This window comes from Aedes albopictus, chromosome 3 (genome assembly GCF_035046485.1).
Source record: "Aedes albopictus strain Foshan chromosome 3, AalbF5, whole genome shotgun sequence".
NCBI lineage: Eukaryota > Metazoa > Arthropoda > Insecta > Diptera > Culicidae > Aedes > Aedes albopictus.
In genome coordinates this window covers 205524372-205551556 of record NC_085138.1, presented here as the reverse complement: position 1 = coordinate 205551556, position 27185 = coordinate 205524372, and the positions used below count along the sequence as shown (strand labels likewise).

At 36.6% G+C, this 27185-nt stretch overlaps 1 protein-coding gene across 1 annotated transcript in view; it reads right to left on the bottom strand.

The window, feature by feature from the left end:
• Positions 1 to 27185, bottom strand: part of LOC109432807 (nose resistant to fluoxetine protein 6) — a 132691-nt gene that overhangs the window by 84030 nt on the left and 21476 nt on the right. Inside the window, exon 4 of the mRNA XM_062858682.1 lies at positions 18494 to 18762. Within this exon, the coding sequence (XP_062714666.1) occupies positions 18494 to 18762 (269 nt within the window). The remainder of the gene's footprint in view (positions 1 to 18493; positions 18763 to 27185) is intronic.

Below are 27185 nucleotides of genomic sequence, written 5' to 3'. Positions count from 1 at the left end.
CCGCTACCAAATATTTTTTCGAATAATGTATTCTACTTCGATAAATTTGCCTTTAGATACTATTCGCCATACAATATTTTTGCGATTTACTTTTAGCGATTTTTCGCGCATAGAAGCTAGCGACACATTGGTCGATGCGGAGAGTAGGAAAACAGCCGATGTAGTTAATAAATGAATGAATTAACTACATCGGCTGTTTTCCTACTCTCCGCATCGACAAATGTGGCGCTAGCTTCTATGCACGAAAAATCGCTAAAAGTAAATCGCAAAAATATTGTATGGCGAATAGCATCTAAAGGCAAATTTATCGAAGTGGAATACATTATTCGAAAAAATATTTGGTAGTGGCTGTGCACAATGGTGACTACTATTAAGCCTACCAAATACTTTTTCAGTAAAAGCTTTCTATTTCAAGTAATTCAAGTTTATATGCTTTTCACCATACAAAATACAATGGATTTACTCCTGCTGATCAACTGTGGGTGTGCGCCAAGCGGGTAGTCCATTAACTACATCGGCCGTTTTCCTACTCTCCGCATCGACCAATGTGGCGCTAGCTTCTATGCGCGAAAAATCGCTAAAAGTGAATCGCAAAAATATTGTATGGCGAATAGCATCTAAAGGCAAATTTATCGAAGTGGAATACATTATTCGAAAAAATATTTGGTAGTGGTTGTGCACAATGGTGACTACTATTAGGCCTACCAAATATTTTTTCAGTAAAAGCTTTCTATTTCAAGTAATTCAAGTTTAGATGCTTTTCGCCATACAAAATAAAATGGATTTACTCCTGCTGATCAACTGTGGGTGTGCGCCAAGCGGGTAGTCCATTCATTGTAGACACAATCTGAATTACACGGTCCGACATTTTTGTTTTGCCCAGCTCCAAATTTGTCTTTTTCTGATGAATTAGCTACATCGGTTGTTTTCCTACTCTCCACATCGACCAATGTGGCGCTAGCTTCTATGCGCGAAAAATCGCTAAAAATAAATCGCAAAAATATTGTATGGCGAATACCATTTAAAGGCAAATTCTTCAAAGTGGAACACATTATTCGAAAAAATATTTGGTAGTGGTTGTGCACAATGGTGACCACTATTAAGCCAACCAAATATTTTTTCGGGAAAAGCTTTGTATTTCAAGTAATTCAAGTTTAGATGCATTTCGCCATACAAAATTAAATTGATTTACTCCTGCTGATCAACTGTGGGTGCGCGCAAAGCGGGTAGTCCATTGCTCCCAACTAGAAACTCACAAATCTGAAGTTTTGACCCTTTCCCTCCTGGGACAGGGTAGGGGCATTGATTTAAAATTTTGAAAAATCGAAAAATTCCGAGGTTTTTCGATCGCCATTTCGGCTAAATGCACAATATCAAAAAAGAGAAAGACTGACCATGAAGCTTAAGGGGTTGTGCAACTACCAACAAAATTTCACGAAGATCCGTTAAGCCATTCTCGAGAAACGGTGTTTTTACGAAATGATGTTTTAAAGATTTCTTATATGAATTAACTACATCGGCTGTTTTCCTACTCTCCGCATCGACACATGTGGCGCTAGCTTCTATGCGCGAAAAATCGCTAAAAGTAACTCGCAAAAATATTGTATGGCGAATAGCATCTATAGGCAAATTTATCGAAATGGAATACATTATTCGAAAAAATATTTGGTAGTGGTTGTGCACAATGGTGACTACTATTAAGTCTACCAAATATTTTTTCAGTAAAAGCTTTCTATTTCAAGTAATTCAAGTTTAGATGCTTTTCGCCATACAAAATTAAATGGATTTACTCCTGCTGATCAACTGTGGCTGCGCGTCAAGCGGGTAGTCCATTGCACGCAAAGAATCCAACTACTATATGGCACAATGGACTACCCGCTTTTCGCGCAGCCACAGTTGATCAGCAGGAGTAAATCCATTTTATTTTGTATGGTGAAAAGCATCTAAACTTGAATTACTTGAAATAGAAAGCTTTTACTGAAAAAATATTTGGTAGGCTTAATAGTAGTCACCATTGTGCACAACCACTACCAAATATTTTTTCGAATAATGTATTCCACTTCGATAAATTCGCCTTTAGATGCTATTCGCCATACAATATTTTTGCGATTTACTTTTAGTGATTTTTCGCGCATAGAAGCTAGCGCCACATTGGTCGATGCGGAGAGTAGGAAAACAGCCGATGTAGTTAATGGACTACCCGCTTTGCGCGCAGCCACAGTTGATCAGCAGGAGTAAATCAATTTAATTTTGTATGACGAAATGCATCTAAACTTGAATAACTTGAAATAGAAAGCTTTTACTAAAAAATATTTGGTAGCCTTAATAGTGGTCACCATTGTGCACAACCACTACCAAATATTTTTTCGAATAATGTGTTCCACTTCGAGAAATTTGCCTTTAGATTGTATTCGCCATACAATATTTTTGCGATTTACTTTTAGCGATTTTTCGCGCATAGAAGCTAGCGCCACGACAGGGCCCATATAGCCGAGGAGGTAAACGCTTATTTCAAATGAAATTGTCTACCTTTAGGCGTTTAAGGGGGAATTTTAAAATTTAATTTGGCATTTTAAGTATTAAATTCACTAGTTAAAAGATTTTGAACGCTTTATTCTGGTTTAGGAGAGCAAAATTAAGCGGAGAAGAAAATTTCCCTTTCCGACCGATGCTTAATTAATGAATTACCTACATCGGCTGTTTTCCTACTCTCCGCATCGACCAATGTGGCGCTAGCTTCTATGCGCGAAAAATCGCTAAAAGTAAATCGCAAAAATATTGTATGGCTAATAGCATCTAAAGGCAAATTTATCGAAGTGGAATACATTATTCGAAAAAATATTTGGTAGTGGTTGTGCACAATGGTGACCACTATTAAGCCTACCAAATATTTTTTCGGGAAAAGCTTTGTATTTCAAGTAATTCAAGTTTAGATGCATTTCGCCATACAAAATTAAATTGATTTACTCCTGCTGATCAACTGTGGCTGCGCGCAAAGCGGGTAGTCCATTACCTGCATCGGCTGTTTTCCTACTCTCCGCATCAACCAATGTGGCGCTAGCTTCTATGCGCGAAAAACCGCTAAAAGTAAATCGCAAAAATATTGTATGGCGAATAGCATCTAAAGGCAAATTTCTCGAAGGGGAACACATTATTCGAAATAATATTTGGTAGTGGTTGTGCACAATGGACACTACTATTATGCCTACCAAATATTTTTGTAGGAAGAGCTTTCTATTTCAAGTAATTCAAGTTTAGATGCTTTTCGCCATACAAAATTAAATGGATTTACTCCTGCTGATCAACTGTGGCTGCGCGTCAAGCGGGTAGTCCATTGTGTACTGATCAATTTCGCCCCATTATTACATTTCCAATTTTTTGATATTTGGAGTTATTTAACTTAAAGTTCAAATTTGTTGAACAAAATTCTGTCACATGGTTCCATGTAGATTCACAGCGTACTGGTTTAACAGAGATTCTTTTAGCAATATTTGAATTGGCACTGATGTTATCCGCAAAAGTTGTTTTAAAGTGATCAATGGACTACCAGCTTGACGCGCACCCACAGTTGATCAGCAGGAGTAAATCCATTTTATTTTGTATGGCGAAAAGCATCTAAACTCGAATTTCTCGAAATGACAAGCTTTTACCGAAAAAATATTTGGTAGGCACCAAACCGGTCATCATTATGCACAACCAGGGTTGCCACTATATTTTAGAACTTATCTGGCAAGTCCGTTATTAAAAATCTGGCAAAATCTGCCACTATACATAGATTTGAAAATCCTCAAAATTGATCAAATTTTTACTGAATTTATAATTTTACTAAACAGTGACGTTTTTCAATAGTATTTGTTTTATTAGATTGGAAACTCTTTAAAACAATCTATATAAAATGCAGTGGTATACGTGGGACCGCGCACAACTTGCGAACGGATGGTCCGATTCGGGTCGTCTGAGTTTTGTTCTGTTTGTTTTCACCCAAGGAAGGTTAATAAATGAATGGACTACCCGCTTGGCGCACACCCACAGTTGATCAGCAGGAGTAAATCCATTTTATTTTGTATGGTGAAAAGCATCTAAACTTGAATTACTTGAAATAGAAAGCTTTTACTGAAAAACTATTTGGTAGGCTTAATAGTAGTCACCATTGTGCACAACCACTACCAAATATTTTTTCGAATGATGTATTCCATTTCGATAAATTTGCCTTCAGATGCTATTCGCCATACAATATTTTTGCGATTTACTTTTAGCGAGTTTTCGCACGTAGAAGCTAGCGCCACATTGGTCGATGCGGAGAGTAGGAAAACAGCCGATGTAGTTAATGGACTACCCGCTTGGCGCACACCCACAGTTGATCAGCAGGAGTAAATCAATTTTATTTTGTATGGTGAAAAGCATCTAAACTTGAATTACTTGAAATAGAAAGCTTTTACTGAAAAAATATTTGGTAGGCTTAATAGTAGTCACCATTGTGCACAACCACTACCAAATATTTTTTCGAATAATGTATTCCACTTCGATAAATTCGCCTTTAGATGCTATTCGCCATACAATATTTTTGCGATTTACTCTTAGTGATTTTTCGCGCATAGAAGCTAGCGCCACATTGGTCGATGCGGAGAGTAGGAAAACAGCCGATGTAGTTAATGGACTACCCGCTTTGCGCGCAGCCACAGTTGATCAGCAGGAGTAAATCAATTTAATTTTGTATGGCGAAATGCATCTAAACTTGAATAACTTGAAATAGAAAGCTTTTACTAAAAAAATATTTGGTAGCCTTAATAGTGGTCACCATTGTGCACAACCACTACCAAATATTTTTTCGAATAATGTGTTCCACTTCGAGAAATTTGCCTTTAGATTGTATTCGCCATACAATATTTTTGCGATTTACTTTTAGCGATTTTTCGCGCATAGAAGCTAGCGCCACGACAGGGCCCATATAGCCGAGGCGGTAAACGCACGGGTATTCAGCATGACCATGCTGAGGGTGACGGGTTCGATTCCCGGTCGGTCCAGGATCTTTTCGTAAAGGAAATTTCCTTGACTTCCTTGGGCACAGAGTATCTTCGTGCCTGCCACACGATATACACATGCTAAATGGTCATTGGCAGAGGAAGCTCTCAGTTAATAACTGTGGAAGTGCTCATAGAACACTAAGCTGAGAAGCAGGCTTTGTCCCAATGAGGACGTTACGCCAAGAAGAGAGAGAGAAAGCTAGCGCCACATTGGTCGATGCGGAGAGTAGGAAACAGCCGATGTAGTTAATTCATTGTCATGATATTATGAAGAATAATCGAGTTTTCTAACAATTAATTACCTGCATCGGATGTTTTCCTACTCTCCGCATCGACCAATGTGGCGCTAGCTTCTATGCGCGAAAAATCGCTAAAAGTAAATCGCAAAAATATTGTATGGCGAATAGCATCTAAAGGCAAATTCTTCAAAGTGGAACACATTATTCGAAAAAGTATTTGGTAGTGGTTGTGCACAATGGTGACCACTATTAAGCCTACCAAATATTTTTCCGGGAAAAGCTTTGTATTTCAAGTAATTCAAGTTTAGATGCATTTCGCCATACAAAATCAAATTGATTTACTCCTGCTGATCAACTGTGGCTGCGCGCAAAGCGGGTAGTCCATTTACTTCATGCTTCAAATTTGCATTTGCATAAAGGTGTTTTTAATAATTTCAACATTATTTATCCATAACTACCAAAATTAATCTGATTTTTTATCATATTCACTTTCTCAATAAGCTGTTTATGAATGTTTTCATCAAAACCCGAAAAAAAATCAATATAGCCATTTCCACAACATTTTTTTTTTTGAGATCAAGTTTCTTATTGTTTTAAGGTTTTTTTACGCAACATAAGAACTACCACGCAGTTTCTTAGCGTTCCTGAAAACATTTAATTTAATTTAATTCATTTTTTCAGATCATATGATAATTCATTAACTACATCGGCTGTTTTCCTACTCTCCGCATCGACCTATGTGGCGCTAGCTTCTATGCGCGAAAAATCGCTAAAAGTAAATCTCAAAAATATTGTATGGCGAATAGCATCTAAAGACAAATTTATCGAAGTGGAATACATCATTCGAAAAAATATTTGGTAGTGGTTGTGCACAATGGTGACTACTATTAAGCCTACCAAATATTTTTTCAGTAAAAGCTTTCTATTTCAAATAATTCAAGTTTAGATGCTTTTCACCATACAAAATAAAATGGATTTACTCCTGCTGATCAACTGTGGGTGTGCGCCAAGCGGGTAGTCCATTCGAATGGTATAACTTGTCATAACACAAAACGAATACAGTAAACAGTAATTAAGACATTCGTTTGCTTAACGTTTGCTGCTACTGGATTTGCTGATAAATTTAGAACAAAAGCTTTTGCGTTTAGAATGCCCGTAATAATAGTTCTTGATCAAATATCCCAATGAAAATTACTTTTACCAGTCGAAAAATACCTTTTCGTATCTTACAGTAACTTACATACTGTTTGGAAATATAATATTGTATTATGAGTTTTTTTTCCTTTCTTATAGCTGTATAGTTTGAACATTTTTTTTATATCTGATAGCTAGGATTGTTAAGCATATCTAAAAATATTTTTTGCAACTCGGCACTATATAATATTATTTTTTATACTTGCCGTTTCGGTATGGTAACGGCTTACTTTTCTGCACGATACCAAACAATGAATTAACTACATCGGCTGTTTTCCTACTCTCCGCATCGATCAATGTGGCGCTAGCTTCTATGCGCGAAAAATTGCTAAAAGTAAATCGCAAAAATATTGTATGGCGAATAGCATCTAAAGTCAAATTTATCGAAGTGGAATACATTATTCGAAAAAATATTTGGTAGTGGTTGTGCACAATGGTGACTACTATTAAGCCTACCAAATATTGTTTTACAGTAAAAGCTTTCTATTTCAAGTAATGGACTACCCGCTTTGCGCGCAGCCACAGTTGATCAGCAGGAGTAAATCAATTTAATTTTGTATGGCGAAATGCATCTAAACTTGAATTACTTGAATGAATTACCTACATCGGCTGTTTTCCTACTCTCCGCATCGACCAATGTGGCGCTAGCTTCTATGCGCGAAAAATCGCTAAAAGTAAATCGCAAAAATATTGTATGGCGAATACCATCTAAAGGCAAATTCTTCAAAGTGGAACACATTATTCGAAAAAATATTTGGTAGTGGTTGTGCACAATGGTGACCACTATCAAGCCTACCAAATATTTTTTCTGGAAAAGCTTTGTATTTCAAGTAATGAATTACATACATCGGCTGTTTTCCTACTCTCCGCATCGACCAATGTGGCGCTAGCTTCTATGCGCGAAAAATCGCTAAAAGTAAATCGCAAAAATATTGTATGGTGAATACAATCTAAAGGCAAAATTCTCGAAGTGAAACACATTATTCTAAAAAATATTTGGTAGTGGTTGTGCACAATGGTGACCACTATTAAGGCTACCAAATATTTTTTCGGGAAAAGCTTTCTATTTCAAGTAATTTGAGTTTAGATGCATTTCGCCATACAAAATTAAATTGATTTACTCCTGCTGATCAACTGTGGCTGCACGCAAAGCGGGTAGTCCATTCAAGTTTAGAAGCATTTCGCCATACAAAATTAAATTGATTTACTCCTGCTGATCAACTGTGGCTGCGCGCAAAGCGGGTAGTCCATTACAAAGCTTTTCCCGAAAAAATATTTGGTAGGCTTAATAGTGGTCACCATTGTGCACAACCACTACCAAATATTTTTTCGAATAATGTGTTCCACTTCGATAAATTTGCCTTTAGATGCTATTCGCCATACAATATTTTTGCGATTTACTTTTAGTGATTTTTCGCGCATAGAAGCTAGCGTCACATTGGTCGATGCGGAGAGTAGGAAAACAGCCGATGTAGGTAATTCATTCAAGTAATTCAAGTTTAGATGCATTTCGCCATACAAAATTAAATCAGTGACAAGCAGGGTGCGGAGGCTGAAACATGCCGCATTTCGTCTTTACCGCGTTTTTGCATTTTTCTTTGTGTTTTTGTTCGTACTTGAGTGGAACGCTGATGGAAGAGTGAACGGTCGTCGGTCGTCAGTGACAAGCAGGGCGCGGAGGCTGAAACTTACCACATTTCGTCGTTCCCGCGTTTTCGTATTTTTCTTTGTGTTTTTTGTTCGCACTTTGTGTAAACGATCGACGATGGCTCGGTGGCAAGAGACCACATTGCCCGCATCGTGGTGCTCGTGTTCGTCGTTATTCCGAGTTCGGAAATGCTAGTATCCAAGAGATTGTTTTTCAGTGCGTCGGGTATTCTCGCTTATGTATTTTTTTTCGGATTCTTCGATGGACGATCGGAGAATCAGCGAGTGGTGTGAACGAGTGCACATTTAATATGGTTGGACCGTTTGCATGCTGAGACCAAAGCCAAACATAGAAAACCAGCTGGTCAGGATTACCCGGTGAGTTCGTTCCTTATACTTACTTTTTATATTTGAACATGACATATATGGGGATTTCGGAGGGGTAGCCAAAGGAAGTTAAATGAACTGGTTTCCGGGCAAATGTTCGTGGGGTGGCCAGACTTTGTCACGAGATAACAATTATCATGTTGTTTTCCGAAGGTCTCCAGTGAATTTAGCTTACCCTGCTACAACAAACCATCAGGTAGATCATTCCGTTCCGGTATGACTCTGCAGCCATAGGTAATCCTTGCGCTGATGGTGGGTACACAATCATCATCATCATCATTTCGCCATACAAAATTAAATTGATTTACTCCTGCTGATCAACTGTGGCTGCGCACAAAGCGGGTAGTCCATTGAACACAAGCATTATTTTTTCCAAAAGTAACACGAAAAATGCAATTTTCCTAAAGAATATTTAAAAATCAAAACATTTCAAAAATTTTCAAATCATTTCAAAACATTTCACAAAATCTCAAAATGTTTTTGACTCAAAAAATGAGAACTTAGATTGGCTTTAAGGAAAAAGATAATAGCACAGACAAACAGACGTAACAGCTTCAACGATTTTCATGGAAATCCATCACTCAGTTCACACTGCGTGGTAGTTCTTATGTTGCGTAAAAACCTTAAAACAATAAGAAACTTGATCTCAAAAAAAATGTTGTGGAAATGGCTATATTGATTTTTTTCGGGTTTTGATGAAGACATTCATAAACAACTTGTTGAGAAAGTGAATATGATAAAAAATCAGATTTGTTTTGGTAGTTATGGATAAATAATGTTGAAATTATTAAAAACACCTTTGTGCAAATGCAAATTTGAAGCATGAAGTAAATTGTTAGAAAACTCGATTGTTCTTCATAATATCATGACAATGAATTAACTACATCGGCTGTTTTCCTACTCTCCGCATCGACCAATGTGGCGCTAGCTTCTATGCGCGAAAAATCGAAAGGAAGTGTAAGCATCCAGAATAGAAGAAAAAACCAAAACAATATCATCATTTGATATCACTCAATGAAGTACTCAAAATCATTATTAGCTATTGGTTTGTTTTACATAAGAGATAAAAGATCAAAAATTAGTATGGGGAAGAACATAATAATATCTCATTTAGATATTATAAGATCAATAATCTAAAATCTGTGGAGATCTGGGCTGTAGAAGATCAAACCAATATCAAAAAATGATCTGACAGATGGGTTAGAGTAAAAAAATAATCATAGCCACGACTAGAATTGAACTTATGACATTACATTACCACGGCACTACGACTCATATCTGAAAATAGGAGGTAACAAGAGCATCAAGTTCTACGTTATCCATAATGTTTGAGGCTTATGGTAGTTGTGTCGGTTTGGTCCCGCCATGTTGTAGATGAGTGTGTGAAAGAACTAATTTTGATCTTGAATAGTAGTTTTCAGATCTTACAACATTCGGATGTTATAGATGAATGTATGAAAGAACTGATTTTGATCTTGAGCAGTAATTTTCAGATCTTTCGATTTCTGGATGTTGCAAATGGAAATGTGAAGAGCAAAATTTGATCTCAAGCAGTTTTTATTTTCAAGATTTTCCAATAATAAATGCTCTATTGCAGAATATTAATACAGTTTTCACCCAAAATTTGCAAACTGAAACGATAGTATGGACAAAAAAAAATGAATTATGGGAATTGCATATATTCCTAAACTAAATGAGCACTATTCTCTAGATGATTCCACATTGTATGCCTATGCTATGAATCATTAACAACGCTAGTGATCCAAACTTTAAAAACGACATGTGTACAAAACATGTTTGCATCATTTTGCGCCTAAAACAGGACGAATTTCCACCTAAAGGACGCAATCAATGAAGTACTAGACTGTTGTAAAGCGCTGAATTTATGTATAGCGAGAAGGTAGATTCTCCATTTCTACTTTGGAATGACGCAAAAGGCGTGGTTATCAGGATTCCTTGCCTAATTTAATGCTGTTTGAGCAAAACTGTGGGTAACTGTTTTATCGTTTTCTAACTTATGCAACAAAATTTTACAAAGTTTTGCTTTAACAATGCTGTTTAAATTAGGCCGAGTATCATAATACCCACTGCTTTTCCATAACTCCATTGCGGAAACTCTTTGAATATCTCATTAATATCATATTAAGATATGACAACAGAGTGTATTTATAATTTCTGAAATAGTCTACACATATCTCCATGATTACTTCATAATGTATTTTGACAACTTAAGTAACACTGAAAAAAGCTATAATATTATTATAGTATTTGGAAGTATTTATCGAGGTATTCATTAAATACATTGTTCACAAAAACTGAGAACCAAGCCGTATTCCTTTTGGGATGTAATGCTATAAATAGAAAGAAACACATTTCGTGGCTATGGTGGAAGGATAAACATGAATTAACTTGAAATAAATGAACTTTATACCATTAAACTATCTTTTATCATTTGCGATTTTTTCCCCAAGTATGGGGCAAATGTTTGCATTGATGTACTTGCATTAAAAGCTTAACCCATATCCGCCCAGCGTCCTATAAATAGGACAGTTCTTTTGATGTGAATATCTCCAGAATTATGCAAAATTTTAGAATACTTTCTTCAGAGAAGATGCTCTCCACACCCATACCTTGCTCATAGTGGGCAATATAGTTTGTGAATGGTTCACTAGGTGGCGTAAACGATACTGCAAAGATTACATATTGTCACGATCTATGAGATCTATGCGAAAATAATGTATTTCCCTGGAATCGTGACAATAATTTATGATTTATAATTCACTTCTTCGGCAGAGTTGTTTATCAATACATACAAAAGTCAATGTATGTATGATTGTATGTTTATATGTTTGTATGTTTGTCTATTTGTATGTTGATATGTATGTACGTATGTATATATGTATCAATGTACCGGCATAATCCTGGAATGCGTCAAGAAATTTCAATCAAATTTGCCATATACATTCCTTAGGATATGGATGTGGTAGTAGGGTTATTGGAATTCAAGATGGCGGCTTAGGTTCCAAAATGGCGGTCAAAACTCCAGAATATATGCTTTTTAACGGCAATGCTGCTTCGGATACTATGCAATATGGGTATCTATCGATCGGGCTTCATAAGTAGAACTTAAAAATGAATATCCGACGCCATTTTGAAATCCAATATGGCGGACCATATCCAAGATGGCGACCATGGAATGGTAGTTTGATATGTAATACCATGCAATATGGGTATCTATCGATCGGGCTTGATGAGTAGAAGTCAAAAATCGATATTTAACGCCATTTTTAAATCCAAGATGGCGGACCAGAATCCAAGATGGCGGCCACAGAATGAGAGTTTGAGCTATGATACTATGCAATATGGGTATCTATCGATCGGGCTTCATTAGTAGAACTCAAAAATGAATATCCGACGGCATTTTGAAAAATAAGATGGCGGACCATGTCCAAGATGGCGGCCACGGAATGGTAGATTGAGCTATGATACCATGCAATATGGGTATCTATCGATCGAGCTTCATGAGTAGAAGTCAAAAATCGATATTTGACCCTATTTTCAAATCCAAGATGGTGGACCATATCCAAGATGGCGGCCACGGAATGGTAGTTTGAGCTATAATACCACGCAACATTAGTATCTATCGATCGGGCTTGATGAGTAGAAGTCAAAAATCGACATTTAACAAGTTTGAGCAATGATGCCATGCAATATGGGTATCTATCGATCGGGCTTCATTGGTAGAACTCAAACATGAATATCCGACGCCATTTTGAAATCCAAGATGGCTGACCATATCCAAGATATCCAAGGTGTTTATCGACCGGGCTCCATGAGTAGAAGTCAAAAATCGATATTTGACCCTATTTTTAAATCCAAGATGGCGGACCATATCCAAGATGGCAACTATGGAATGGTAGTTTGAGCTATGATACCATGCAATATGGGTATCTATTGATCAGGCTTGATGAGTATGGTAGGGTAGTGAGTAGGATAAACGGTGGAGAAGGCGGTCTGCTAGAGGGTTTGGGTGAAGGATACAGTAGAGGGAGTGGAGTAGAAGGTTAGGGTAGAGGATAGGGTAGACGGTAGGGAAGTGGGAAGGATAGAGAGTTGGGTTGAGGGTGCGAAAAGGTTAGGTTAGAGAGTAGGGTAGACGGTACGATTAAGCACAATATAGACTAGAGGGTACGGTAAAGATAATTCAGTGGTTATGGTAGAGTATAGGGTAGAGGGTATGGCAGATAGTAGGGTTGAAGGTTATGATAGAGGGTTGGAATAGAGGGCAAAGAAGACAGTACCTCTACCTGCTGAGGTTTTTTTTAGATACCTTCAGGAATTCTTTCCAGGATTTCGTCTGGTGTTCCTTTCGAGAATTTTCCCAGGTTTATTCCAAGGATTCCTTCAGATATTGCTTTCGAGATTGCTGTGATTCTTTTAGTTATTCTTTTAATGCATTCCTTCTGGGATTTGTGCTGGAATCCTTTCAGAGATTCCTTCCCGGATTCCTGCTGTGACTCTTTAAGGGATGCCTCCCGAAAGAAAAATATGAAAAAATATAGATTTCTTCCGAGATTTTTTTTTCAGGCAATCCTAGATCATAGAGACATCTTCTATGGTTCTTACAGGAATACCTGCTCAGCTTCTGATCGGCAGGACCAGAAGTCATCAGGAATCATGATCATCTCTCTAAGAATTCCATCAGGTAATCTTTACAGGATTCCTTCACGAAAAACTTTGGAGTTTTCTGGCAGAATTGCTTTAGAAAATCATGAAAGAATTCTTTCAGAAATTTTAACCACCGTTCTTTAATGAATTACTTTACAGATTTCATACTTTCAAAGTTTTCTGGCGAAACATATTCAGAGAATCCTAATGGAATTCTTGCTACGAGCCGGGATCCTTGCTCGGATTTCTCCTGTGATTATTTCACAGGATTATTTCCTATCAAGCTTTGAGCTGAGATTCCCTCAGAATTCTATCAGATATGCCTCTCAGAATTCCTTCAGTAAATCCTCTCGGAATTCCTTCAGGGATTTCTATCGGGAATGCGTTATGTTTTTCAGACTTTTGTACGTAATTCTAAATTGCAATTGGTAGACCGAATAAAATTGAATTTTTGGGTGGTTGTAACATTGATAGTGCCCAGACTAGCACCATTAAACCCACATATTGTTCACGAATCAAAAATCATGGAGTAGTGCAAACATAAGTGGAGAGGCCGTGTAGAGTATATCTGGTTGAAATTTTATATCGAAACATGGAATGATGTTGAACCTGGGTGTGTTAGTGGAATACCTGTAAGTACGAGACACTGAAGACGACCTTATAGTTGAGGTCGAAATACGTATCCGCCAAAGGATACACATTAAAAAAGGAACTGTATTTAACACGATTTTCTTTTAAAAACATGCAACATTTCTGAAAAGTTTACGTATGGTGAGTACGTAGAGTTTGAGGGGTACTAAAGGAAAAACTCAATTACTTTATTAGAAATCATTATCTGTGTAAAATCTAACTTCTACGGTATTTTAACGTTTGGTCATGCTACACATAGTGGGCACTCTTTATTTGATTTGTTACAAAAAATAAATTTGAGCAAGTCGAAACAACATGAAATTACAAGGACCATACATTGCATACTTTTAGGCGTTTATCGGGTTATATTTCTGCCCCAATTTAAAAGTTCTTTTTCTATTCTTTTTGAGTGGTTATCATCTCTCTCACTTGTTTAGAGCTGTATTATATCTATACGGATCAGAATATAACGATAGCGTAGAAGCTGTGCTGAAATAGAGCTCGAGAAAATTATCAGATATTGAAGACCTATAATCAAGAATTTCTTGGAACTACACCATAGACTTCCATTTTTTCGTCAAATCATGTTTATTTTATTGGAACATGACCTTTGATAACAAATTTATTTGAAGATTTGAATTGTGAGACACCTTGGGCGTTAACGGGTTAATGGACTACCCGCTTGGCGCACACCCACAGTTGATCAGCAGGAGTAAATCCATTTTATTTTGTATGGTGAAAAGCATCTAAACTTGAATTACTTGAAATAGAAAGCATTTACTGAAAAAATATTTGGTAGGCTTAATAGTAGTCACCATTGTGCACAATCACTACCAAATATTTTTTCGAATAATGTATTCCATTTCGATAAATTTGCCTTTAGATGCTATTCGCCATACAATATTTTTGCGATTTACTGTTAGCGATTTTTCGCGCATAGAAGCTAGCGGTCGATGCGGAGAGTAGGAAAACAGCCGATGTAGTTGATTCATTACTAGTGTTCGCACATCAAATCAAGTGCGAAAACAGCAATGTGGCGGCACCTGTACGTGACTGCCAAAACAACTCACAGCACGAACTACTATGGCCAAGGAACATGGCTGCCTTCGGAATTATGCGTTCCGCTCTTCCGGCAACCTCACCAAGATGGAGAACTCATGACCTATAAAAGTCGTTCTGTCAACGCTGCTCCCTCTCTTACTCTACGGCATCGGCGACCATCAGCACCATCATCATAGTCAGCGAAGCAGAACAGCAACAAAAGTGAAATCAATTTCTACCACCCACCCGAGGTGAATTTTCTGTAATTTGAATTTTGTAGTGCTAAGTTTAGAAGTTAATAAAGTAGTGAATTTAAGTATTACGATAGACAAATAAAGTGTATTAAGACTTACCTGTGATGTGACGTGACTCTGTGTACCTCAAAAAGAAGAAGAAATAGAAGGAAATTGAACTTACCTGTGGCGCGCGAACTGTCCCCGTTGTGAAGTGTGGTGAATAGCAATTCAGCACAGATTCGCTGTTTCTACGCTGTAGCTACAAATAGATCTCGATAAAATCTAGTGCTATGTTTTGAAGGTTACGTGGTAGGGAATCGTTAAGCAATGAAAAACGAAATTATTGTCTTTCCGCTTAATAGTTTTTTTTTTTTTTTGGAGACTGTTAGGTGTGAACTTTTTCCCCGCACAATTGCCTATAAAAATTGTAAGCAAATTAGCTCATACAAATGCGAAAGAACAAGTAATTGTCTTATTTAGAAAGTAAAAATGATTGACCTATTGGAGACTGTGAGAATAGAATTGTGGAATCAAAAGTGAAAAAAGTTATTGAGGGAAAAACCTATTTCAAGGCGCCGGCCGCCGGTAGTAAAAACATAACGTACACAGAAAAAACTGTTGTGTAATATTACATCTGAACTGCTGCAACCCGATCAATACGTCGGTTGCATGAATATTACATCGGACGATGTACACTAAGAACAAAAGATTTTACATCAAAACGATGTAATCGTACATAGGAATCGTGATTACATCGATTATTTAGTACATCGGAATGAATTACATCGGGCGGGTTGCATTTATTTTTTGCTGTGTATCTTGAAAACTAACGGAGTTACGAATTTGGCGTCTTCGACAAAATTATCCTGAACAGCATTTTCTACAACTCTTGTGAAGACAACAACCTTGTATCTTGCAAAATTCAAAAAGTAAATTTTTTATCTCACTTTTAGGGGCATTGATCATTTTTACCAACAGGTTAAAAGAAGCACGTTATTGTAGTGAAAAACTTCCTCGAAGACACCATGATGCTAAACGGCATGGTAAAATCAGCAATGGACTACCCGCTTGGCGCACACCCACAGTTGATCAGCAGGAGTAAATCCATTTTATTTTGTATGGTGAAAAGCATCTAAACTTGAATTACTTGAAATAGAAAGCTTATACTGAAAAAATATTTGGTAGGCTTAATAGTAGTCACCATTGTGCACAACCACTACCAAATATTTTTTCGAATAATGTATTCCACTTCGATAAATTTGACTTTAGATGCTATTCGCCATACAATATTTTTGCGATTTACTTTTAGTGATTTTTCGCGCATAGAAGCTAGCGCCATATTGGTCGATGCGGAGAGTAGGAAAACAGCCGATGTAGTTAATTCATTGTGCCATATAGTAGTTGGATTTGTAACCGTTCGGTTCCAAAATGTACTTGATGGCTCCGCCACAATTCCTATTTTCCCAAATTTCTTCCCCTAAATTAGACCCTGTAATAAAGGACCGCACACACTCCCTGCATGCAGGTAACGAATGACCGTGCCATTGAAATGCGTCCAAACGGTCCAAACTCGAGCAGTTTGAGCTCGGGCAAAACATCCCTGAAAGTACTCACCTCGTCCCATAGATGGTGTTAGCTACAACAGGATGGGCAAACATGAAATTAAGAGCATAAATGCATATGCAGAACTCTATGCAAGCTGGCGGGTCTTATAAAAGCCTGACTGAAACTGGGGGATTTCTCCTTATTGTAAGTGATCCTCGAACAGAGTAGTAGTAGCGCGCGTGTGTAAACAGTAGTTTGAGGTGAATTTAGTATAAAACCTAATTATTGGTGAACGTTTTTTAATTATTCGTGTTTTCTTTTCTAAACTAGGATCAGTTAAATTGTTAGTTAAACATACGTGAAAAAAGTCAAAAATGTTTGTTAGTAAATGTATTAAAATGAAATAGCACGGAATGTGTGTTAAAATGTGTTAGTACGGTTAGTAGTGTAAATATTGAAATAGTCTGTCTTAAAGGCTAATTAATTGTTAAAATTACAGTAAAACCCACCTATACAAAAAAACAAAAAATAGAACAATGAACAAAAAACAACGTGTAACATAGAACAAAACAAGAAAAAGGTACGTAACAAAAGTGACTAGACAATCAATGAAGTTAGAGGTTAGGTACAGTGACGTCATAGGGTACTAATCCGTGATGACCAGGTTCATGCTTGGGACCTTTTTCTTTTCCACTCCTTTTTCCTGAGTTTCCGACAGTGAAGTGCCGTGCGGAGTTCCGTGAATGAGTGGGCCGGAAGTGGGTGCAAGTGCTGTAGTTCCGGAGGCGATTCAGAACCCGTCTCGTTACTCTGAAGAGTAGTTCCGTGCCGCCATTGCTTTGGCGCGATTAGGCATTCTCGACACCGCCTGCCATCTTTCAGTCGCCATCTTTTCCCATCTACACGACCCGACGAGCACCAACACCGACAATAGCTCGGCCTGTCCGAAGTCGGCATGCGTCCGTCGAACACCCCTTCGACGTTTCCGACGCCGGCTTCCACGACCAGCATCGATCGGCGATCCACGATCAGCTCACTAGCCACCAGCTACACCACCAACAACGATCCGGAACAACCAAAAAGCATGCAAGTACCCATTCTGTGACGTCACTTAATAAAATTGTAAATTATAACCTCAGGTGTAGCGTATTTTAGAAAGAGCCACCAAGAGTTAAGATCTGTTCACCATTTTGTGTTTGTGCCGTTCTCCGGGTTCGCAAAGGAACCTCCAAGCCTCGCTTTTCTTGGATCAGTGCCGTAAGAGTATCCCCCCCCCATTTTAGATGATTCGTTTGCCGATTCTCCGTAGTGAGACTTCTATGGGCAGGTTTACATTTAGCTATTGCTCCTGCGGGATAAGGCCATTCAGGGCATGTGTAGAGGGGTGAATGAAATGCCATCAACGACCCTGTAGATTCCCCTATCCCATGAGCTACCAGGTTACAGATTCTTTGCGTGCAATATAAGAAATCTTTAAAACATCATTTCGTAAAAACACCGTTTCTCAATAATGGCTTGACGGATCTTCGTGAAATTTTGTTGGTAGTTGCACAACCCCTAAAGCTCCGCGGTCAACCTTTTTCTTTTTTAATATCGTGCATTTAGCCGAAACGACGATCGAAAAACCTCGGAATTTTTCGATTTTTCAAAATTTTAAATCGATGCCCCTCCTCTCTCCCAGGGGGGGGGGAGGGTCAAAACTTCAGATTTCTGTGTTTCTAGTCGGGAGCAATCAGAAAAGGTGAAATTTAGAGCTGGGCAGAACAAAAGTTGATTTTTTGTCGGACCGTGTTATTGTAGTTTTCTATTCAAATAAAATAAAACAATGTTTGGATAAAATGATGGTACAACCATTATGACGCAGACGGTAGAAAAAACTCACCTAAATGTTTCCCGATTTTTGTACTTTGTTCAGCGTTTGCTTCTTTCTCTGGACCGTCATCATTGTTATTATTTTGGTTCAAATGATTAAGCTCGAGTGCTTTGGCATCTGGTTCGACTAGTTTTTCCATACCTGAGAGTTTTTCATTTTCCACTTTGTTTCCAAGTTTTGATCTACTGTTGTTCTTTGTATCAGCTATTGTTCCTCCAATGAAATTTTCGTAATAAGTTGCAAAGATAACAGTAGTTACCAAGACTATCAAAGTTAAACTGCAATATAAGGCGTTTTATAAATAAATATACATAAAATAATACATATTTACAAATAATAATAACATATTGTGATACATTAGTCGCATGGGGCATTCATAATCTTTGTAGACATTAAGGGGGAGAGGTTTAGTCCACGCTCCATAGAAACTTCAACATTTTTATAATGGACAAAAGTCTACCAGGGGAATTCTGTTTGAGATTCCTAAAATTTGCTCTCTTGTTTAATTAACGGCCCTTATGAGCTTTTATGTGCAGGAGCAATGAGATCAGAGGCCACACAAAAAGTTGAAACGTGGTCAAAGAAGGAAAGAGGCAAAAACTTGTGTAATCCGATTTTAAAATTGTGGAAAATGTGTGGAGTTCAATATATTTAGAGAGTCACCAGGGGATTTTTTTTTATTACCGAACAGTTTGGGCCGAAGGGTCTCCGATTTCAATGAAAATTTCACCAGAGCTAGAGGTCGTGAATATATGATCATATATGGAATTCAAAAAAATCATAGAGGACTATTTTCCCGGAAAACGCTAGATGAAATTTCACGATTTTCTAAAATTTTCTGAAACACCCCAAACTTTAAAAAATCATATCTCAAAAACTATGCATCGTAGAAAAAACTATTTTTTAGTGAAATAAACGCCAAATTACTTCAGCAATCCAATAAAAATACATTGAGAAAAAAAAATCTCAGAAGATGTTTCACCATAGAGTAAAAACGTCTAAAAAGGCTGATAAAAGTACCGTCTGTATCATATATTATTTTCAACTAAAGTTTTCCAAGCGCAAAAACTAATGTCCTTTCTTTCGTTCTTTGACACCAAAATGGAAGCTCTTACCGTTTTGGAGATATAGGCATAAAATTAAGACGGCTAATAACAAGACAGACATCTACCCTCTTGCTCCATATACCTTGGGAGCTACAAGCACACTAGCACCACGAACGACTTCAGGGAACAGAGGGAACAACATCATGAATGAGTGTGCATGTGATGCTACCATTTCCATGTACGTATTTGCATGTACACGCACACAATCATATTTTAATGTTCCTGTGAATCGTTGCGGCGTTTCAACCATGTCGCCAACAGGGTGGGAGCTGTCTGTCTTGTTATTAGCCGTCTTCGCATAAAACCAACCGCCACATACTGTTGCGGATGGCCCATAAACGTGATCGAAATTGTTTTGACCATGAAAGCATGATTTTTGATCTTTGGTGTCTTCGGCAGAGTTTTTCTATAAAATAAGCCCTAATTTATGGAAACATCAATTTTGTGATTAATCCCCCTAAAAGTGAGAAACGATTTCTATCTTTTTTATTTATAAACTAAAAAAATATGTTTGTTCAGAGAAGTTGTAGACAATTTTACTAGAAATAACTTTGCCGAACATACAAAATTTCTATCTTTTGATTTGTATGTACATTTGAGGCGTTTTTTATGAAGCACCCCTAAAAATTAGTTTTTTGCTTATAATTTTTTCTATGCATTTTTCACAATTTCCAAATGTTCTAGCAAATATTTTGCCTTATTAAAACGCGTAACTTTCTCGAAGAAAGTATATATCTATCTCTCATATTTATCATGTTATTGAAATTTTTACTTAAAAAATGCTTATGTTTGACATGCCCATTTGTTAACTTTCGCACGTTTTCGCAGACCAGGATTTCCACATTTGAAAATATGGAACGAGTTTGCATAGAAAAATTTAATTGCAAAAAACTGATTTTTAGGGGTGCTTCATAAAAAAACGCCTCAAATGTACATACAAATCAAAAGATAGAAATTGTGTTTGTTCGACAAAGTTATTTCTAGTAAAATTGTCTACAACTTCTCTGAACAAACATATTTTTTAGTTTATAAATAAAAAAGATAGAAATCGTTTCTCACTTTTAGGGGGATTGATCACAAAACCGATGTTTCCATAAATTAGGGCCTATTTTATAGAAAAACTTTGCCGAAGACATCAAAGATCAAAAATCATGTTTTCATGGTCAAAACAATTTCGATCACGTTTTTTGGCCATCCGCAACAGTGTGCGCCAGTCGCTATATTTTCATAGGAAGCCATCTACAACAGCGGCCGTTCATTTGTTACAACACATTTGCATTGCAACGAGCAAATGATGGTATTCGCTCAGGTTAAATGTAATGTAATGTAATATTTTTAACTGCGTAAGTAACAAAAATGTTTATTTGTGTTGTATTTTTTTAGTATATATCTTTTGTTTCGTTCAGAAATAAAGAAACAGAAAGCATTCTAGAAATTTTCAAAAGATATAGTCAAGGATCCAATACTGATCAATGGAGCTTCGTAAATGCAAAGGATGTGAATATAAATAAGGACGTTAGAGGATTTCTTAGAATGAAACATTTACTCGGCTTCTTAGAGCGTTAAACAATTTTAGACAATATTTTAATAATTTGAACCGTGCACCGATTCATTAGTTGATTCAAATATATTATGGGTAGTAGGAAAAGCGAATACTGAGCTACTCGAATAGTTTGGGTCGTTTATGTTCTAGTTCGACGTTTGCATAATACTGTTATGTACACAGCATAGGGCCCATATAGCCGAGGCGGTAAACGCACGGGAATTCAGCATGACCATGCTGAGGGTGACGGGTTCGATTCCCGGTCGGTCCAGGATCTTTTCGTAAAGGAAATTTCCTTGACTTCCTTGGGCATAGAGTATCTTCGTGCCTGCCACACGATATACGCATGCAAAATGGTCATTGGCAGAGGAAGCTCTCAGTTAATAACTGTGGAAGTGCTAAGAACACTAAGCTGAGAAGCAGGCTTTGTCCCAGTGAGGACGTTATGCCAAGAAGAGGAGGAGGACACAGCAAAATTTCTGAAAATTACACCCAACGTAAACAAATTTGACATATAAGTTTCTATTGCTACTTCTACTCCTACGAAGCTACGAAAGAAAGGACATTAGTTTTTGCGCTTAGAAAAATTTTACAGATGGTACTTTTATCAGCATTTTTAGACGTTTTTTTTCTCTATGGTGAAAAATTTTCTGTGATTTTTTTTTTCTCGGCGTATTTTTATTGGATTGCTGAAGTAATTTGGCGTCGATTTCACTAAAAAAATAGTTTGTTCTACGATGCATAGTTTTTGAGATATGATTTTTTGAAGTTAAGGGTGTCTTAGAAAATTTTGGAAAATCGTGAAATTTCATCTAGCGTTTTTCCGGAAAATAGTCCTCTATAATTTTTTTTTGAATTCCATATATGTTCATGTATATCCACGACCTCTAGCTCTGGTAAAATTTTCATTGAAATCCGAGACCCTTTGGCCCAAACCTGTTCGGTAATAAGAAAAATCCCCACCAGTGCAATTCTTAGTTCCGGGTTAATTAAAAATAGTTAAATTATGTTTTATTTAGTGAGAAAAGAGATAAGAGGCGTTTGGTCGGCATTAGGTCAGATTGGACTAGGTGATGTTTCTGACAAATATAGAAAAGTGTAGGATTTTGAAAATTCGGAAAAATTATAGCATGTTAGGAACTGATGCGAGAATAGAATTAACATTAGCACATAAATAAAAAAAACAAAACAAAGAAATAATGCGCTTAATTTGATATTCCAAGTGGTTGCAAGACATTTTGTTGGTTTAACGCCGACCACATGACAAATGCATTTAAAAATAAGGGGTTGATACACATCGGTGTAAACGTTAATTTGGTCTACGTGGCTTGAACAGCTCCCAAAGCAACTGTGCAATCGGATGTGTCTCCGTATTTCGCATTGCGATAAATTTGTATGGGTTTTTGCATTAGAAATTTTACTTTTTTACTTAATTATGTAACCGATAATTTCACTTGTTTACAAAATAAAGCGAAAGTCGTGAACTTCTGTCAACGACCAAAATTTTTGAAGCACAATTTAGCGCTGATTTTGAAACCGCGCTTCAAAAAATATTAAGTAGAACAGTTTTTGAGTTTTAGCTCAATATTGAGTTTAACAACTTAAAAAAGGGTAGACCACGTCCGTGTCGTTTTTCTTCGAGGCGAGTGTCGTATTGTCGCGGGTGTAAATGTGTTTTATTCTTTTAAGAAAAAAAATTTTTTTTCGGATCGCCCACTTTTTTTATTCGTTTTACACGATCTTGTTTTATTTATTTTTTTTATGATAAATCAGATGTTTTTTGTCGTTTAGCGCGATTTTTTGCTTATTTTTTTTATTTTGTTATTTCTCGAGACGCCAATTTTTTTTCCTCGCGTTTTAAACATTTATTGCAAAGTTCCGATGACCCTGGAGGGATCGGTTCTGCTTGTGCCTCGCACTGAGTTGAAACATACTTATTTATACAATAGAAAAAATATCTTTTGATTTTATTTTCGTTCAACTCGTTTTACGTGACTTTTTTTTCTGTTTTAAAAAATTGAAATGTTTGTTTTTTTTCGTTGTTTCCGCGTTTTTTATGTAAATTGAGGTTTTTTTTCTCGGATCGCCAACTTTTTTTTCTTTTTTTTACGCATTTCAAACATTTATTGTGGTTTTACTTCGAAGATGAATTCCAAGGGAATTTGCTTGAGCTGATTGGGAATCGCCGTTTAATTTCAAGGGGCGTTTCAATGCGTTCTTGTAAAATTATAGACTTTTATGTTAATGCTCTTATTATGTTAAACGACCTCTAGACTGATTCTCTGTAAAATAATATATGTAACACGCATTGAAAAGTTTAATGCTGAACTTTTAAACTAGAATTTTTCATATTTTTATAACGTTTAAGCTTTTTATCTCGACGAATTCTTCCGAAAACGTATTGGAGCACCCCTCCGACTATGCTCCTCCATCCTTGCCACCATCAGCTGGCAGCATCGGCAGCATGAGCTGAGCAGCATAAAAGAAAATCAGATTGAATCAAAACAAACCACACCAACCAAGAGAGAGAATCTCACGCACGTGTTGCTCCTACGATGTCAAAGCGATGTGTCAGTTTGGTTGCTGTCTCGCTTTGCAATCGAACGACGATTCCAACGGCGATTCGAACTGCGATTCCAAAAACGACGGTTCTGATTCGTCGTGTTCAGTTAGCAAATCCACGTACAATATTGTAATGTTCCGATGACCCTGGAGGGATCGATTCTGCTTGGGCCACTCACTGAGCAAAAACATAATTATTTAAACAATAAATAGAAAAAAATCTCTTTGGATTGCCGGCTTCCAAAAGATTAAATTTTAACCAAGTAAACAACCAATGCCGTGGGTCCATCGCCAGCTTTTCAGACGAATCCTTGACCTAAACAATACACCTCCCAACCACCCACTCGGTAGTCCTTATGGGAGTGTCACTGAGTCCGAAGCCTCTTAAATAAGTGCTACATCAACATTTCCTTCCCCTATCTCAAGTTACGGTAAAGATGGGCGTGGCCGGGAATAATGGCATGTGTGCTTTTGGTATTCTTGCATAAGATTGGAACAAAGTTAACTCCCCGGCCTTGTTCCGAAAAGCAATCCGAGCAAGATTAGCAAAAGGTACATGAATGTTGTTAGTATCCAATCTACGTAGTATACCGTAACTACGCTAACGCTAACGCTAATATTGAGTTTAACAACTTTATAAAAAATGAATTTACTAAAATTCCAATATCTGTGTTTTGTTCAACCAATTTTAAATCTTTTTCCATAAATTAAAAGTTGGACATAATACCATTCGATCATCCGAAATTCAAGATATTGGCAAGTTTTAGGGACGATTTCCTTAAATTTTAGCAAAATTTCCAAAAATATGTGAACAAATGTATTTTTTTTTCAATAAGAAAAAAACAGTTTAAATTTTTTTTGCTCAACGTTTATTTGACATATCATATGTAGGCGAGTTACAGTAAAAAATCAGCTCAATCGGAGCATCGCACAATGGTTTATTTTCCCATTTTCACGCTCTTAATTAATAGCTCGAAGAATTGACGAGATAGAGCAATGGTGTCTTCGGCAAAGTTGACGGGAATGACCAGCGCCATCTTTTGGTAGTTAGAGTTTTTGGATCAATCCCCCTAAAAGTGAGATACAAAATTAATTTTTTTTAATTGTTGAGATAGAGGGTTGACGTCTTCGGCAAAGTTGTAGCATTTTTGATTCCAAACAACTTTCCTGAAGACGTCAATGTTGTAATTTTTACTCCAATGGAGATAGAGGCCTGTGTTTGAAAGTTAACCCCAAAAACACGTTTTTTAAGTAGAACATACATTTGTTGAATTTTTAGACACATATAATGTTCTGCAAAGTTGTATGAATCAATAAAATACGCAACTTTGCCGAAGACATCAAAGCTGTAAGAATTAAATGAGACGAGTTATAGATGAATTTATGATTTTTTTCATCCACTTTTAGGGATAAATATCTTTCTTAGGGGCAAAAAGGTGCAGCTGAGGATACCCTTATCAAAAAGTACATCTATAGAGCTTTCAAATAAGGGTCAGTTTGTTCGTCCACGATCGTCTACTGAGGAGATATGGCCGTAATAAAAAATCTCCTTACTACGATTTAATTGCAATCAAATCTACTTTGACAGAAAAATTCATGGCTACTATGATGAAATAAAAATGACACCAACTTTCGTCTTATCTTAATAAAAGTTCATTATGTTGACTTTCTTCATATAAAATTTCAAATTGCTTTACAGAAGAACTCTGTTGGCTCTGTGAGAGCGTATTAAACCCCGGTAAATCTTAATATTTTATTCAATGAATGGGATTTGTACTAAATAGTGGAAATGTTATAAAAAGGCAGTGGAAAACGTTTTTAGAACAATTTTGGTATTTAAAACATTCAGGACTGTTGCGGAAATTCGCTTAGAGAAGGCTATATATTATTTGATCATAGTAGCCATGAATTTTTCTGTCAACGTAGATTTGAATGCAGTTAAATCGTAGTAAAGACATTTTTTATTATGGTCATATCTCCTCAGTAGACGATCGTGGACAGACAAACTAACCCTTATTTGAAAGCTCTATAGATGTACTTTTTGATAAGGGTATCCTCAGCTGCACCTTTTTGCCCCTAAGAAAGATATTTATCCCTAAAAGTGGATGAAAAAAATCATAAATTCATCTATAACTCGTCTCATTTAATTCTTACAGCTTTGATGTCTTCGGCAAAGTTGCGTATTTTATTGATTCATACAACTTTGCAGAACATTATATGTGTCTAAAAATTCAACAAATGTATGTTCTAATTAAAAAACGTGTTTTTGGGGTTAACTTTCAAACACAGGCCTCTATCTCCATTGGAGTAAAAATTACAACATTGACGTCTTCAGGAAAGTTGTTTGGAATCAAAAATGCTACAACTTTGCCGAAGACGTCAACCCTCTATCTCAACAATTAAAAAAAATTAATTTTGTATCTCACTTTTAGGGGGATTGATCCAAAAACTCTAACTACCAAAAGATGGCGCTGGTCATTCCCGTCAACTTTGCCGAAGACACCATTGCTCTATCTCGTCAATCCTTCGAGCTATTAATTAAGAGCGTGAACATGGGAAAATAAACCATTGTGCATCGATTACGAAGAATGAGATGTGTGAAGTCAGCGACTTTGCTTAAAAATAGAACAAAAATCCATTTCAAATCATCAACCTTGTATGGAAAGTCGAAAAAAAATTCCGCTCTAGGGGAATTGGGGCTAATATGAACACCCTAAGCATTTGTGGTCGTTTCCTATATAAATATGACCAAATCTTTATTTTTCACCCCGTAATATCGTAGTTGGGAATATATTTAAAGAGTTCTGGAAGAAAATATTAATAAAAAATACAGTTTTCTTACATTATTTTCGATTACAAAACATGCAAGAAAACAGAGTCAGGAAAAGTAGTGTGTGTAAAATGAACATTCGATGGGGGTAAAATGAACGTGTCTTCAAAAACAAGTTTAAATGTATAATTTCGATATATTCAAGTGTAGGCCAACAAATGTAATACAAACTTTATATGCTACACTTTTAAAACTTTTGATGTATAATTTGGAATGTGCCGGAATAATTATTTGTAAAAAATGTACTAAAACAAGCGATTTTTCGGATAAAAATCTTATTTTATGAGCACAAAATACTTTTTTTCTTAACCTTTTGCACTACTTGTGTCAAAATATGTGCTATAGATTTCTAAATACCGAGTTTGCACGAAATTTTATAAAAAATGGGTAAAGTTTGAACCAGCTGTTCATTTTACCCTCAAGTCGTTCTGGTTTTAAAGTTGTTCTAAAAAATGTATTGAAAGCGTAACCTAATTTTTTTTTCAACTGAATATTATCTTTTGGAAGTACATTATTGGAATATGGGATCACACATGTCATAATGTGCGAAAAAAAGCTCAATTTCACATCAGAGCATATTTTTTGTGTGGTTTTTGATATTTTCGTCATAATCAAGTGGTTTATTCAATTTTTAAGTTCAAGATCAGCAGAAGTATGTAT